The 14347-nt window shown below is 37.5% G+C and overlaps 2 protein-coding genes across 2 annotated transcripts in view; one reads left to right on the top strand and one right to left on the bottom strand.

The window, feature by feature from the left end:
- LOC146635481 (butyrophilin subfamily 3 member A2-like) overlaps positions 1–14347 on the bottom strand; it is a 242486-nt gene that overhangs the window by 8892 nt on the left and 219247 nt on the right. The window lies entirely within an intron of this gene.
- On the top strand, positions 5267–7881 carry LOC146635491 (low affinity immunoglobulin gamma Fc region receptor III-A-like). The gene is made up of 5 exons (XM_085347182.1): positions 5267–5297; positions 5892–6158; positions 6610–6855; positions 7084–7251; positions 7811–7881. The coding sequence occupies exons 1-5, from the start codon at positions 5267–5269 to the stop codon at positions 7879–7881; spliced, it is 783 nt and encodes a 260-aa protein (XP_085203308.1).

Below are 14347 nucleotides of genomic sequence, written 5' to 3'. Positions count from 1 at the left end.
AGTAATAGGTTACAACCATTTAAATACAAAACAGTACATGTACAATGTTCCTGAATGTTTTTAAATAATCTTTTTCTTATCAAAAAAATTTTTTCACTTCATGTTTATCATGTATGTTATATGAATTTGACTAAAAATCAAATACACATGTAGTCACATAAATAGAAAATAATTATATTTAAAATGATGTAAAGTATATAAGATTAGTTTTAAAAGACTCTTTGACATGTTTGTATACTGGAGGCAGAGGCTCCCACTCATGTGTGGAACAAGTCAGCGTCAGTGTTTTTAATGTTTTGACACTAAATCAAATGGTGACCTCTAGTGTCCAGCTCTGGTATTGGACTGAAAGGACGCAGCACAGCTGGAGCTCTGTGTGTTCAGCCTCTGAGGTCTTCAGGTGAACCAGCCTGTAGCTCCAGGTCGGCTGCAGAGTTTCTGACCTTTAAAGACAAACGTCAGAGGTCTTTGTGATCAGATCAGGCTCTGTGTTTCCTTCCTTCATTTCCCAGCTTCTAATGAGTGACAGGTGTTGAGATTCAAGCTGAAATCCAAACTTCTGCTCAATAAGAAATGTTCAAGTCTTCTCTTCAGCAGCTTCTAGGATCTCTTCTTCTGACTCTTTGTGTCCAGCTGATGGTGTCCACATGCTGAGGCTCTCTTCATCAAGGCCTCTACACTGGTGTGTGAGCAGGAGTCACTCTCTTTAAAACAAAACACAACTGAATATCACAAGTTTAAGAAACTTCAAAGCAGAGACGGAACAACAGAAACAATCATATTTGATGAAAGTGCTCTGATAGAGACTGACCTCTGTCTATGTCAGTATCCACCTGCTCCACCCAGGATCAGCAGGAGGAAGAAACTCACTGCTGCAGCAGCAGCGATCAGTCCTCCTCCGCCTAAAAATAAGAACATCCCACACAGGAGACGTTACTGAAGGAGAACTCAAAGTCTTTGCACTTTTATTCTGAAATTGTTCCATGATTAGTAGAAACAGGGTTTTGCTGACAGGTGAAGCTCTGCCTCTTTTTATTTCATGTTACTGACCTGCTGCCAGGTAGTGACAAACTATCCCTCCAGCTTTTTTGTGTTGCTGCCATCAGCTTCAAACTGAGCTGATGTTTTTCTTTCAATAAATAGTAAAAGGTCTCAATTTAACACTTGGTGTTTTCTATGTTCTGCTGTGAATCAAATGAGTTTATGTGATTTGCAAATCACTGTTTTTATTTATATTTTCTACAAAGCTCCAAATTATTTGAGAATAAGGCATAAAACAGGTCACTGTTTATTGTGATCTTTACAAAGAATATTTTTTACCTCTAATTTTGTTATTTTTCATTCACAGCTGCTGTTTGCAGAGGTCTGGATCACAGTGCTGCTGTTGTCACTGCAGTTTTAGCAACGTTTGACTGTGAAAAAAATGTTTTTAATTAACAGAGAGAGAGAAAAAAAACATGACTCTGTAACTCTGGGAGGAAACATCTGTATATTCCTTCACCTGAGAGCTCCACCTTCTTGATTTTGATCAATGCGTTGCAGCTTTTCAGGCCATCCTTGAACAGCTCCGTCCTCCCAGGTTTCAGTTTTAAAGGGCACATGCCTGTGCTGGCTCTGTGGGTCTTCGGGGTCAGGAGGAAGGTCCAGTCTCCACCACTCATGGTCCTCAACCAGGGGCTCAACATGACATGGCAGGATGGCATCATTGTCATGAGTGGACACGATTAGCTGAGATGAACTGAGGATAACTTGAGACACAGAGAGGAAACATGAAACGTTTTAGTGTTTTTAAAACAGGGTGAAGCTCAAGTATTCACATATTCCCTGAGCATCCAGCCAGAGTCAAAGAGCCCTGCTACACATGTTCAATCACTACTGCATATTAGAGTCACTGGGAGCTGCTTTCACGTCATGGTGAAAATCTCTGTAACAAACCGATAGAGGAGGTCACAACATGAAGAAGTAGCAGACAGAGAACTGTTTCAGCTGAAGTTGTTGATCCATTTTCACTCTGCAGTAATCTTCTCTGTTCTCTGCTCGTCCATCACTGCTTTTTTGGATCAGCCACCAAATAGGACAAGAACAGACCACAGCAGACAGTGAGGTCTGCAGAAAACATCACTTCTGCTGAACTGATCTCCAATCAGGAAACAAGCAGGTATCATCACTGCAGACCCGTCACACCCTGAACACTGTAACAGCTCCTAACCTCTGACATGTGTTTCTTTCCACAGGCTAAACTGTCTTTATTTAAAACATCCACCATACCTGCTGCTGAACCACAATGTGCTGTTTATACTCCTTACTGTACACACCCGTGTATATACTGTATGTATAGAAACCAATTATGCACTATTTATTCCATGATTTATTAAAAAAAAATATATAAATATTTCATGGAAACTGATTTAGAAAAAGCTGCTTTTTATTTAATTTTTCACATGTTAACCTTTCAAATATCTTCAGCAGAAATGAATAGCTATTATTTGAGTCTGAAATGTCTTTCTGAGCTTCCTGCTTAAAAACACCACACACAAAATGAACAGTATTTCTTTGCTATAACAAATGAATCTTGGTATTAAAATAAAGCTATTGCTTCTGAGATTTCATCAGAGATGTAAATATTATAGTTGATTCTATTGTGTCAATGTTACTGAGGCTCGAAGATAGAAAAAGTAAGTATGTTTTAACCTCTTCTAATTTATTTTTGGATTTTATTGCATAAAACCACTTTGAAAATATGCTTCAGTAGACAATAAACTCCAGAAAACCAGGAACGGATGTATGGACATTATATAAAGATTGATGCTGCTGAAGTGAAACAGTAAAAGGTGATAAAACTTTTAATAAACTCATAGCCAGACATGTTGCCATTGGAGCATTTTGGCACCATTCTTTGGTATTGAACGGCAGAAATTATTGAACTTTATATACATGCCTAAAAATGGTTGTTTTTTTTAATTATTTTTTTTTTAAGAATTACCCCCACACTCAGGTACAGTGGATCTTTTTGCCTTTTAGAAAATAGCCTTTAACTTTGGTTTGCTTCTCTGTAGCTTGTAGGGTGGGCTCGCTAGAATGGGTTAGGGCGCTCTTGGATTAACTGGATCTAGTTCAGTTATTCGAGTAAACAATGAAGATCAGGATCCGTTAGAGTTTATTCTAACACAGCAAAACGAGCAGAGAAAAAAAGACAAAAAATATAAAATCAATTTGCAGCTGAATGCAGGTTTCCCCAACCTTATAAACAATGCATTTGCATAATCTTCAACTCAGACTGAAAGTGTCACTTGGATGAGTGATGAAACGTTTCTCCCACTGAAAATGTCCAGTTGAACAGAATCACCTTTTTGGGATTTCCTTACCTGGATGATTGAACATGCATTTAGACGATTTAAAGTTGAAACTTTAAAGTTTAAAATTGAAACTTTAAAACAACTTTATTACTTTTTCTCCTTTTCCATTTTCTACTTAACATGGAATTAACAATAATCCCATTACTTTTGAAAATTTAGTCACTTATGAATATACTTCACTCCATTTTTCATTCAGTTTATGAAATTTATCATCAATTACATTCATCCTCAGTTCATTCTCGGATGAGCATCCATTTTGACATAATCTCCTTTTACCTTTTCTCTTTAAAACTTGTGGTTTGCTGATCACAATATACTCAATAAAAATAGTCAATTGAATATATTGTACATTTACAATATATTCAAACAGGCTGTGTAACTCACTCACCCTTCCCATCCTGTTCACATACACACGGACTCAAAGCCTCTGAGGTCATCTTTACACAAACAAGCCACTACATAAGAAGTCTAACTGAAAGGCCCTTCAGGAACACACGGAAAACCTAATCCACACCAAGCCCTCTTGCCACCATGGAGTTGTGTAACTACCTCAGTGACCTTACCCTCAGAGTAGATGAGTCATCTACCTCATCCAGAGACTCTGCTTCCTCTACGGAAGACATGTTAGTGAACTTCAAGTACTCCTTCCACCATCCGACAATATCCTGAGTTGAAGACAGCGAGACTCCACCCGCACTATACACAGTGTGGGTAGAGCACCACTTTCCCCCTCTAAGTCGCTTGACTGTTTTCCAAAATTACTTTGAGGCAGTCCGAAAGACAACATAGCACCTGGGATCCCTGGGACACACAAATCCATCCATATCATTTTATATTTCAGTGGATTGAAATGATAAAAGTTTAACATAGAATGCATAATCATGTTTAAAACAAAAGATCTTTATTGTATTTGTAAGGTAGTGACTTACAAATAATAAGTCACAGGGTGTCACTGTTGAGCTGCATATACACTGTAGATTTGAGCAATTTTGACAATTGTCCCCTACAGGACACCCTAGGTCGAGTTTCCTGTTTGTGCGGGCGCCATCTTGGCTCAAAGTTTTCTGTGATTGCTTTGCAAAGTAAGCACTGTCTGTGGCATTCCACAGTTTAGTTTAAAAAATCAGTATTATACTTTGTAAAATGGTGATTGTCCAGTCAAACTATGAATATACTGTATTTATTGAGATGTTCATGTACTGTCCGATGAGAGTGTGTTTATGTTTGGAAATATCTGTGGCGATTTGGGGCTACACTTCTGCTTCCTAACAGAGGACTCATTGATGCAATGATGAAGAAGATGAAGAATTAATTCTTAATTCTTCAGCTACAGTTTGCTAGTAGTGTTGTTATGTACATTTTGCCTCATACACATACCTGACACCAAGAAATGTTGTTAAGATGCCAGCAGCTGAGTTGGAGTTGTTTATGCCCCAGTGTCTAAATAAGCACTGTGGTCCGAACCACATATTGAATGCCTGTAGCCGACTGGTCTCTCTACTGTGCGCCCCAATCCAAACCAAAATCACACAACGCAGAGTCCAGGGTGGAGGGAGATCCTTGGACTGGCAGGGTTGCATATACATAATTATTATGTGATCTTATACATTCTTCCGCTGCATAGAAACAGACATTTTTTTAATCATGTAAAACAAAGAACAGTACATAAAATAATCACATTTAGGCTGAATTAGGGGCTTTTTTGATTTGATTGCAGTTAAATGGAGTGGAAACCACATCCTTGTTTATCCTTTTATGCACACAATGTTCTTTTAAACACAGAGCATTTCTCTGTCTCAGGAAGACTAAAACCTGTCGGTGAGCTAGACAGAAACACAGGAAGAGGAAGTTCTTACAAACAACTCATCCTCATTTCAGTCTGACACTCACACAGCCAGCAGAAAGACAACATGGAGGTCAGAGTTGCTGATATCAAAGTCTGTGAGTACTGATCCTTGTCTATCTATACAAACATACTGAATCAACTATTGAAAAAATGCACGTGTGAAATTAAAGGGCAATTTAACATATCTAAAACACACTCATAAATATTATTGAATTAATTATGGAATTTGTAACTGCTCAGTGCTAAATGCAGGAATCAACACTAATGATGAAGAAAAAATATTCGAAAAATGTTGACATGTTTAACTGTCATTCTTAATCCCTACAGTGATTAATATGCTGTTGATCTCAGTTACAGTAGCTGAATTCAGTGACTCTCAAACACATAGTAAGTAGTTAAAAATTCATGTTGATCTATTTATAACAAAAATGTAATAGGTAAATATTGTCTCATGACAACTTGAAAGGTTCGGCAACTATTGCACTTACTTTTGGGCTACAACAGCTGCAAAAGCATAGTGCATTCCAACACAACATTACATTAGAATACAACTTTGAAAAAAAAATCTGTATTTAAGAAAAACCTAAAAATACAGCATACATGTGCAATTGTTTCAGTAAATATAGTAATATTGTCCATTTGTGTTTTGAAAGACAGAAGCAATAACACATCTTGATTTTCTGTTTTAGATTCAGGTTTTCCTGACGTTGTTCCAAACAGACAACAGTTCTTTGAATTAGAATCTATCACAATCAGCTGTGAAGGGCTACGTGGACTGACTGGATGGAGAGTGATGAAAAAGATAAATGGAGACCTTAGAACATGTGCTCCAACCTGGGATAGAGCTACTGGGCCTTGCAATATTAGTAATGCATATCCGAAAACTGACAGTGGAGAATACTGGTGTGAAATGGGAAGAACACAAAGAAGCAACTCTGTCAATATCACTGTAACTGGTATGCACATACACCAAAAAATATAAAAACATATTTAGTCCATCCACTTTTTAGATCTGTTGGTTTGGTATATCAGTTACAGTGTTGCGTGTGTGTGTGTGTGTGTGTGTGTGTGTGTGTGTGTGTGTGTGTGTGTGTGTGTGTGTGTGTGTGTGTGTGTGTGCTTAAACAGGTAAATAAGAATCATTTTACACATTTCGCTTAAGGAATGACATATGACCAATTTTTAGGTCAGTTGATTTTGGTAGCAAATACAGCACATTATATTTGGAAATTAAGCATTACTCTGATAACAAAAGCATCTTCGTCAAAGTTTGTATAATCTGTTATGCATTTTTTCTTAAAAATGATATATGATCTATTGCCAGTAGTATTTGAAAGATTATATAATTTAATCAGAAATCAAGTTTTCTATAAGAAACTTTTCAAGTCATGTGCCATTCACATTCAGATGGTCCTGTGATCCTGGAGAGTCCTGCCTATCCTTTGTTGGAGGGAGATAATGTGACCCTGCTCTGTAAAAAGAAGCATGCACACCCCAATTTCACTGCTGAATTCTATAAAAATGGTGCCTTCATTGGGATTGGTTCAACAGCAAAGATGATGAACCCCATTGTCTCCAAGTCTGATGAAGGCTTCTACAAATGTAGCATTTCTAAGACTGAAGAATCACCAGAGAGCTGGCTAGCTGTTGGAAGTAAGTTTTATAGACAATTAAAAGCTGTGTGTTTTATCTACAATGCATTTTGAAGCTTTGCATAAACATGAAGTTCATGTGTTCAGATACGCATTATTTGATGAATGTATACCATAAATTGATGGTTTAGGGTTTGTGTTTGGTTTTTTATATTAATATAAAGTGTTTACATTAATTTACATCATTATAATTATGTCTAATACACAATGCATGCAATTATCTTTCTAGGAGCTGATGCTCCACCTCAGGTGCTTCGCTTAGACCTCTACCTTGTGTTCGGCATTGGTTTCTGTATTTTAATGGTGATTATTTTGGTCCTTCTGACTGGAGTATTTCAACATCAGAAACATCAACAGACCACCAGACGTCACATAGCAGAAACTTCTTTGACACCAAGTATGGCTCACCATTATAGAACATGACTTCTTGTTTAGCTTTGAAACCAATAAACCAAATCATAAGCATTGGCTGCCCTGGCCCTCTCCGATGTCACTCCAGAGTAGAGATGAAGACTTACACCTTTTTTAGTAGATTTTAAAAACGAATACATGCCCATGCTACATTTCTTTTAGAGTTTTAAAGTTTTTTAATTTTAGTCTGTTCTTAGGTGGGTACTAGGTAACATGATAATGCCATAATATGACATACATAGTTGAGGTTTTGTGAATACATATTGGATGCTACTTTCATGAAATTAAAATCATGCTGTCCTTTTTTAAGATGTTCTAGTGTTGAAACACTGTAAATTTGGTATTATTATTTGGTAGGTGGTTGCTAGGCAACATGATGATCTCATAGTACTTACATAATATCATAAATGCATATCTTTTATGTTACACTATCTGTACTTTGTGATTAGCCTTGGCATGTGCGAGTCAAGCTGAGGAAACATTCTTCCTTCATAGTTATCTGTGTATTATGGTCCTGACTTGCCTGTATGTTCCAATGTCTGCAGGGGCCAGCGTAACTAATTCTACCCAGGTGATGCGTACCCTCATCACAAGAAGCAAAGTTGATGAAAGGTAATTTGCCTAACGTGAAAATATTGAAACTATAACATCTCTAGCTGTTTAAAAAGCTAGTGGAAGAAACAATGTAATCATTAAAAAAGAAAAATAAATGATTTTTTCAGCAGTCGTCATCATCACTTTTCTGCTCCAGACAGAAATTATTGATCAAGACTTAAATTTATCTGGTGTTTTTGTGAGCATTTGTTAAAGTCTTGTCATTATTCAATCATTGTTACACTGTGTGTCAGCAGCTGAATCTTCTCACAGAGAGAAAGACAAACTTTACCAGCTTCTTTTTTTAACAGAAGGTCATGATATCTGACAATAACCACACCAGAAACCCAGATACAAAAATGCAGCTGAGCACCCTCACTTCAACATGTAGGTTGTTTGAAGGCTGTGAAGTATCATAATGAATGTGCACATAAGATATATTTTTAACTGGTGGTCACATGCTCAGCCACTCGACAGCTTAAGTAGTGTGTCTGCAAGTGAAATAAAAAAGACTAGTTTTTAAATTTGGTACCTTATTTTATTCAGAATTGCATTTCATAAATTAACAAATCGTATTAGAGTAAATAATGTAAAAGAGCAACAATGTATAAATCATGTGTTGTTTCAAATATAATTCTCAGAATGCTTCAGGTTTCCTTTAAAAGAAAAAAAAGAGTCCTTTGAAATTTAATTTGTACTCAAAACAGAATCAACCATAGCAGGCATGTTCATGAAGGTACCAACTCAGCTTTAACATAAGAGGGTTATAATCGCTTCTTTTGTACAGCCACAAATGAAGAATATATGAGTCTCTCATGTTCTTTTTTTGAGTTTTAATGTTATTGAAGCTATGGATGTATGGAAAAAACTGTCAAAAAAGTTGCATTTAGACAGAACACAATGAACATTTCTGTGTTTATTAGCAGAATTTTAATGTTTTAGATTGTGCTTTTATTTAAACAGTGAGTGTGTTGATTTATAATTGACAAAATGGTGTCAGTTTGCATGAAATAAAAATGACCCCAACCACATGTTTCTATTGTCTTTATTCTTCACATGAAAGAGGAAACTTCACCCACCTCACATTGTCACTTCTAATTTAAAAGGTAGCAGTGTGTTAAAACTGAACATGAAAGAGAGAGACAGTTCTATTTACTCTGCCTCATTACAGGTATGAGAATGCTGTTGCAGTTTGTTTAAATATACTTACTGTGGCCTCTGTGGCAACACAATGTGACAAATGTAGCTTAAGACATAAAGCTAAAATGTCATAAGAAAAACTGTGATAATATTGTAAACACAAACTTGTCTTATATGAAATAGTGAAGATGGGGTAAAGTAATTCTAAAATACATGAACAAAACCACCGCTATTGGTCTGACACTAACCCACATTGGATGGATCCCTCCAAGACTGTTGGAACAACAAAAGTGATGGTTTGGTGTGGTATATGGGGTACAACAATAGTGGGTCCATTCTTCATCAATGGAAACCTCAAGGCCACTGGATATTTGAAATTGCTACATGATGATGTGTTTCCCTCTTTATGCACTGAAGCTGGCACGTTCCCTGCGTTTTTCCAGCAAGATGGTGCACCACCACATTATGGGTGCCAGGTCCGAGCATTCCTAGATGAACAGTTTCCTGGAAAGTGGATTGGTCGTCGTGGGCCAGTTGAATGGCCCCCAAGGTCTCACGATCTGACCCCCTTAGACTTTTATCTTTGGGGTCATCTGAAGGCAATTGTCTATGGTGTGAAGATACGAGATGTGCAGCACCTGAAACTATGGATACTGGATGCCTGTGCTGGCATTTCTCCTGCGGTGTTGCTATCACTGTGTGAAGAGTGGGAGAAGAGGGTTGCATTGACAATCCAACACAATGGGCAGCACATTGAACACATTTTATAAGTGGTCAGAAACTTGTAAATAACTCATGAAAGAATAAAGTTACGTTGAAACCAAGCACACCATTGTTTTTCTTGTGACATTACCAATAAGTTTGATGTGCCACATGGCCCTCTTCCTATTGAAAAAACAAAAGTTGTATCCAAGATGGCCACCATGGTCACCACCCATCTTGAGGAGTTTGCCCCTCACATATACTAATGTGCCACAAACAGGACTTTAATATCACCAACCATTCCCATTTTATTACGGTGTATCCATATAAATGGCCCACCCTGTAGTTTAGCTCATCTAGTTAATTTCTGGGTTGCAGTTTAGTCCTTTGTTTCTTAGTTCTTTTTGTCATCTTCCCCTGTACTAAGTCTCTCTGGTCCATGCGTCTACCTGTCATGTTACACGTCTGTGTGGTCCTTGTTGTCAAGTTCGTGTCATGTCTATGTCTCCATGTTTCCTGTTTTATTTTGAAAGAGTCTGGTGTTTTTTGTTCATTATATTTAGTTTCACTTCCAGTTTTCTGTTATTAGGTTCATGTCCATCAGCTGTTCTCCCTCATGTGTTTGCACTTCCCCTAATCATATCTGTGGGTATTTAGTCTCTGTGCGTCATTCAGTCTTTGTCGTGTCGTCTGTTACCATTCCTGTCACTCTAGCTCAGTGGTTCCCAAACCTTTTTTGCTAGGCCCCCCTTTGTTTTACAAGAAAAATGCCCCCCCCCACCCCCCACCCCACCTGACCCCTGAGTAATAATATTCAACATTGCTATCAATACATTTTTCAAAAAATGCCTCTCTGTGCAAAATGGGTTCAAAAACATAAACAACTGTGGGATACTGTTTGTCAGTGATTTGAACGGGGGAACAAATTGTGGCAGGATCAGCCTGATATTATTTATATCCCACTGTACTTTACTGTATAAAGAGCTAACATCTCCAAAATGTCAGAAGTAGTTAGTCATTACAGGAAGTGTTTGTGAACTAAAAACCAAGAATGTGGGATACTGTTTGTCTGTGATTTGGAGAGTCCAGCGCATGCCCCCGATTCAGGGAAAACCAATTCTGCAGATGAGACCTACCTCGGCACCTGTGCAGGTGAAGCATAAGGGTAGATATGCTTCACCATATTTTCCAGTCTTTGGCTTGGAAGGAAGTTGGTTTGGATGCTTCATCTCCTGCTTTGCGTTTGTGTGGGAGCCCTGTCAAAAACTTGTCCATTATGCTAGCAGTGTTCAAGCGTTCTTTTTTTTTTTCCTTTTCATACCGCGCCCCCCCCCCCCGCAATGGCTCTGCCTCCCCCCCCCCCCCCCCCCCCCCGGTAGGGGGCGGGCCCCACACTTTGGGAAGCTCTGCTCTAGCTACATGTCATGATTCATAGTTCTCAAGACTCTGTTATTGGCCATGTTCATAGTTATCTGCTCCTGTCGTGTTTTCATAGTCTTTCATGTACCTTCTAGAATTATGTTCTTCACCTTTTCATGTCATGTTCATAGCTCATTGCTATAGTATTAAGTCACAGTGTTAGTAATTCATAGTCTTTAGTTGTTTCCCAGTTTAGGTTCTTTGTTTAGGTCACTGCCATTGCTTATGTTTCATTATTTTTGCTTTACTGTTTACCGGCCCTAATAAAGGCTCCCTTTGAGTTCAGTAAAAAGTTTTGCCTTTGTCTGTGTCCGCATCTGGGTTCTCCAAACACCCACCACACGTTCTGCACCTGTAGACTGTGACAATCTATCCATGAAGCCATATAACAAACACCAATTAGTTAAATTGCAGGAATGTCTTAAAGACATAAAGACCTGGATGGGCTCTAATTTTCTGCTTCTAAATTCAGATAAAACTGAGATTATTGTACTTAGCCCTAAAAATGCTACGACTTTCCTTTTTGCTAAAGCATATAGTTAGGGCTGGACCAGGTGGCCCTGAATCCTCCCTTAGTTATGCTGCAATAGACGTAGGCTGCCGGGGATTCCCATGATGCATTGAGCTTTTCCTTTCCAGTCACCTTTCTCACTCACTATGTGTTAATAGACCTCTATTGTCTTCCTTCTCTCACCCCAACCGGTCGCAGCAGATAGCCGCCTCTCCCTGAGCCTGGTTCTGCCGGAGGTTTCTTCCTGTTAAAAGGGAGTTTTTCCTTCCCACTGTCGCCAAAGTGCTTGCTCATAGGGGGTCATATGATTGTTGGGTCTAATATTGTAGGATCTACTGTACAATACAAAGCGCCTTGAGGTGACTTTTGTTGTGATTTGGCGCTATATAAATAAAATTGAATTGAATTTCCAACTATTTTCAGGTGTGGATGATAAAGAATTCAGAAACTTTATTCATGCACTGAATCCTGTGCAATCCCAAACAGAAAACACTTCTAAAAAAATCATCCCAGGCCTATATGACAGACAATGTGTATCTTCTTTTTGTTTTGCATATTTTAATCTATATTTTATTGTGTTGTGGTTTGCAGCGTTTTGTGTTGTTTCACTTTAAATTTGTATAAAAGAAAAAAGCTGGAAATTTAAATAGTTAAAAGTTGAATAGTGAAACTTTTTTTTGTATTTTATATATTTTTTTTACATTTTATGTGGAGTCTGTAAATAAAAGGATATTTACATCGTAAACACATAAATAAAACATTTGTTATACAGTAGCAATTCATTTTGTGTGTAATTTTATATTGTTGTTAATAATAAATGAATTGAAGCAAAAAACCAAAACAAAAAAACCCGGACCCGGTTTCCACACAAAAGAAAACACTGGGAGCCGCAAAATACTTTTTGACATCTAAAATGAAGATGATATATATAGGTTTGTTTTTTTTTACCTTTATGCTTTGTGTGAACAACTAAGGTGTGTTGCTTATGAAATCCATGAAGTGCTACAGAGAAAATTACATTTTATTTATGTAATGAACACATTTTGAACTCTTAAAGAAATATAACAAAAGGAAAGACACCCAGCTGAACTAAAATGATCCATGTAGCAAACTAAAACTGTTGTGAGCCGCCACCCTTATATTGCCTTTGGGCTTTTAGAGCCTTGACCTGACTTTTAAAAAAATAATTGGAAAAAAAAGCACTATGCTGCTAAAAAATTCTTTAGCCTTCTCTTACACAAAGAAGTAGGATGGCTATCCAAAGCAAGATCATGGTCCCATTGATCCTGTTTTTGAGTAATAGGAGCACAAAATTTCAGTGATTTGAAGTGGGTAATAAATGTCGCTTAGTTGTGTGACATATTCAGGCTGCTTAATTGTTATTGTAGGGTCTACCTTACAGTATAAAGCACTTTGAGGTGACCGTTGTTGTGATTTGGCGCTATATAAATAAAATTGAATTTAATTAATGAACTCAATCTGTCATTTCAGGGAAAATGCCAACTGTCTTCAAGTTGGCAGATAAAGTAGTTGCATTCAAAGCCAACTAGAATTGTGGGGACATGAAATGAACAGAGGGATATTTGAAATGTTTCAAACATTGAGAGAACATTGGAAGGGACTGAGCCCGAGTCAAAATTTTCCCGGGGTACAGGGTACTCTCTGTCCTTGCAGACATATCACTCTGATAACAGATGTAAACCTTTTTTATGTCCACCTGTTTTTTGCTAAAAAAAAAAAAACTAAAAAAAACCCCAGCAGCAATATAGTTGAATAAATATAGAGCAAAAAGGTTTCCTACCAGGCTTTTGTTATGGTGTCATTGTGTTTTGAATAAATATCCTGCCTGCAGTTGATTATGTGGTTAGGAGTTCTGGAAACACTACACAGAAATCAGTAGTTGGGTAGAACTAAGATGTTATGTCTGTGATCAATGCCAAGATATTTCCTGACTAAATGATATTTATATCAACTATGTAGCAAGTTTTGAGTCTGGAAGCGAACCTAATTGTGACCAGAAAACCTCTAAGGAGATGCCCAAATGACCTCAGCAAATTTACTTGCAAAGAAGTAATAATTCTACTCCAAGGTGTTTAGCAGTCCTAACAACTGTAGTTTATCAGTAATTAATTTAACAGTAATGAATTCTTATTTTGAGTATTACGTAATAGTAATACTTTCTGAGTTTTATTTTCTACTTGGAAACCAAGAAATCCATTTTAGAATCATGTTTCTAACTGTGTGGTTCTCCAGCACCGCCATTTGACACTGCACGTTTTTTACACTCAGTAGTTTCTCTCATATACCCCAAAACTGCACTCGGCTCAGTCCGGAACAAAGGAGGCTGAAGTCTTTACAGTAGTCTAAACTCAGTCTGGTGCTCACACAGTTAGCAGTAACGCAACATGGAGGTTGCAGTCTTCTGTATCAGACTGTGTGAGTACTGAGCCTATATGTCTACAAAAATATATATATTCATTCAGTCATAGTATTATAACCCGTGTATTTTAATAATGTTGTTTGAAAATATATCTTAACATTTTTAATTTAAAGCATTAAAAAAATATTGGTGATGATTTTAAATGTCTTTCTTGAAAGGCTTTCTTGGGTTGGTCCAAACAGACAGCAGCACTTTGTATATGAGCCCATTGTTATCAGCTGTGAAGACCTGAATGGACTGACTGGATGGATGGAGAATGATGAAAAAGATAAAGGA

The sequence above is a fragment of the Diplotaxodon limnothrissa genome, linkage group LG3 (genome assembly GCF_057381915.1).
Source record: "Diplotaxodon limnothrissa isolate DT_005_m linkage group LG3, D_limnothrissa_male_GT1.1, whole genome shotgun sequence".
Taxonomy (NCBI): domain Eukaryota; kingdom Metazoa; phylum Chordata; class Actinopteri; order Cichliformes; family Cichlidae; genus Diplotaxodon; species Diplotaxodon limnothrissa.
The sequence above is the reverse complement of the archived record's forward strand: the minus strand, read 5'-3'. Positions and strand labels throughout refer to the sequence as shown.

Coding starts and splice junctions, on each gene's coding strand:
- LOC146635491 (XM_085347182.1), top strand. CDS start 5,267: ATGGAGGTCAGAGTTGCTGATATCAAAGTCT. Junction 5,298..5,891: donor AGTTGCTGATATCAAAGTCT/GTGAGTACTGAT, acceptor TTTCTGTTTTAG/ATTCAGGTTTTCCTGACGTT. Junction 6,159..6,609: donor TGTCAATATCACTGTAACTG/GTATGCACATAC, acceptor ATTCACATTCAG/ATGGTCCTGTGATCCTGGAG.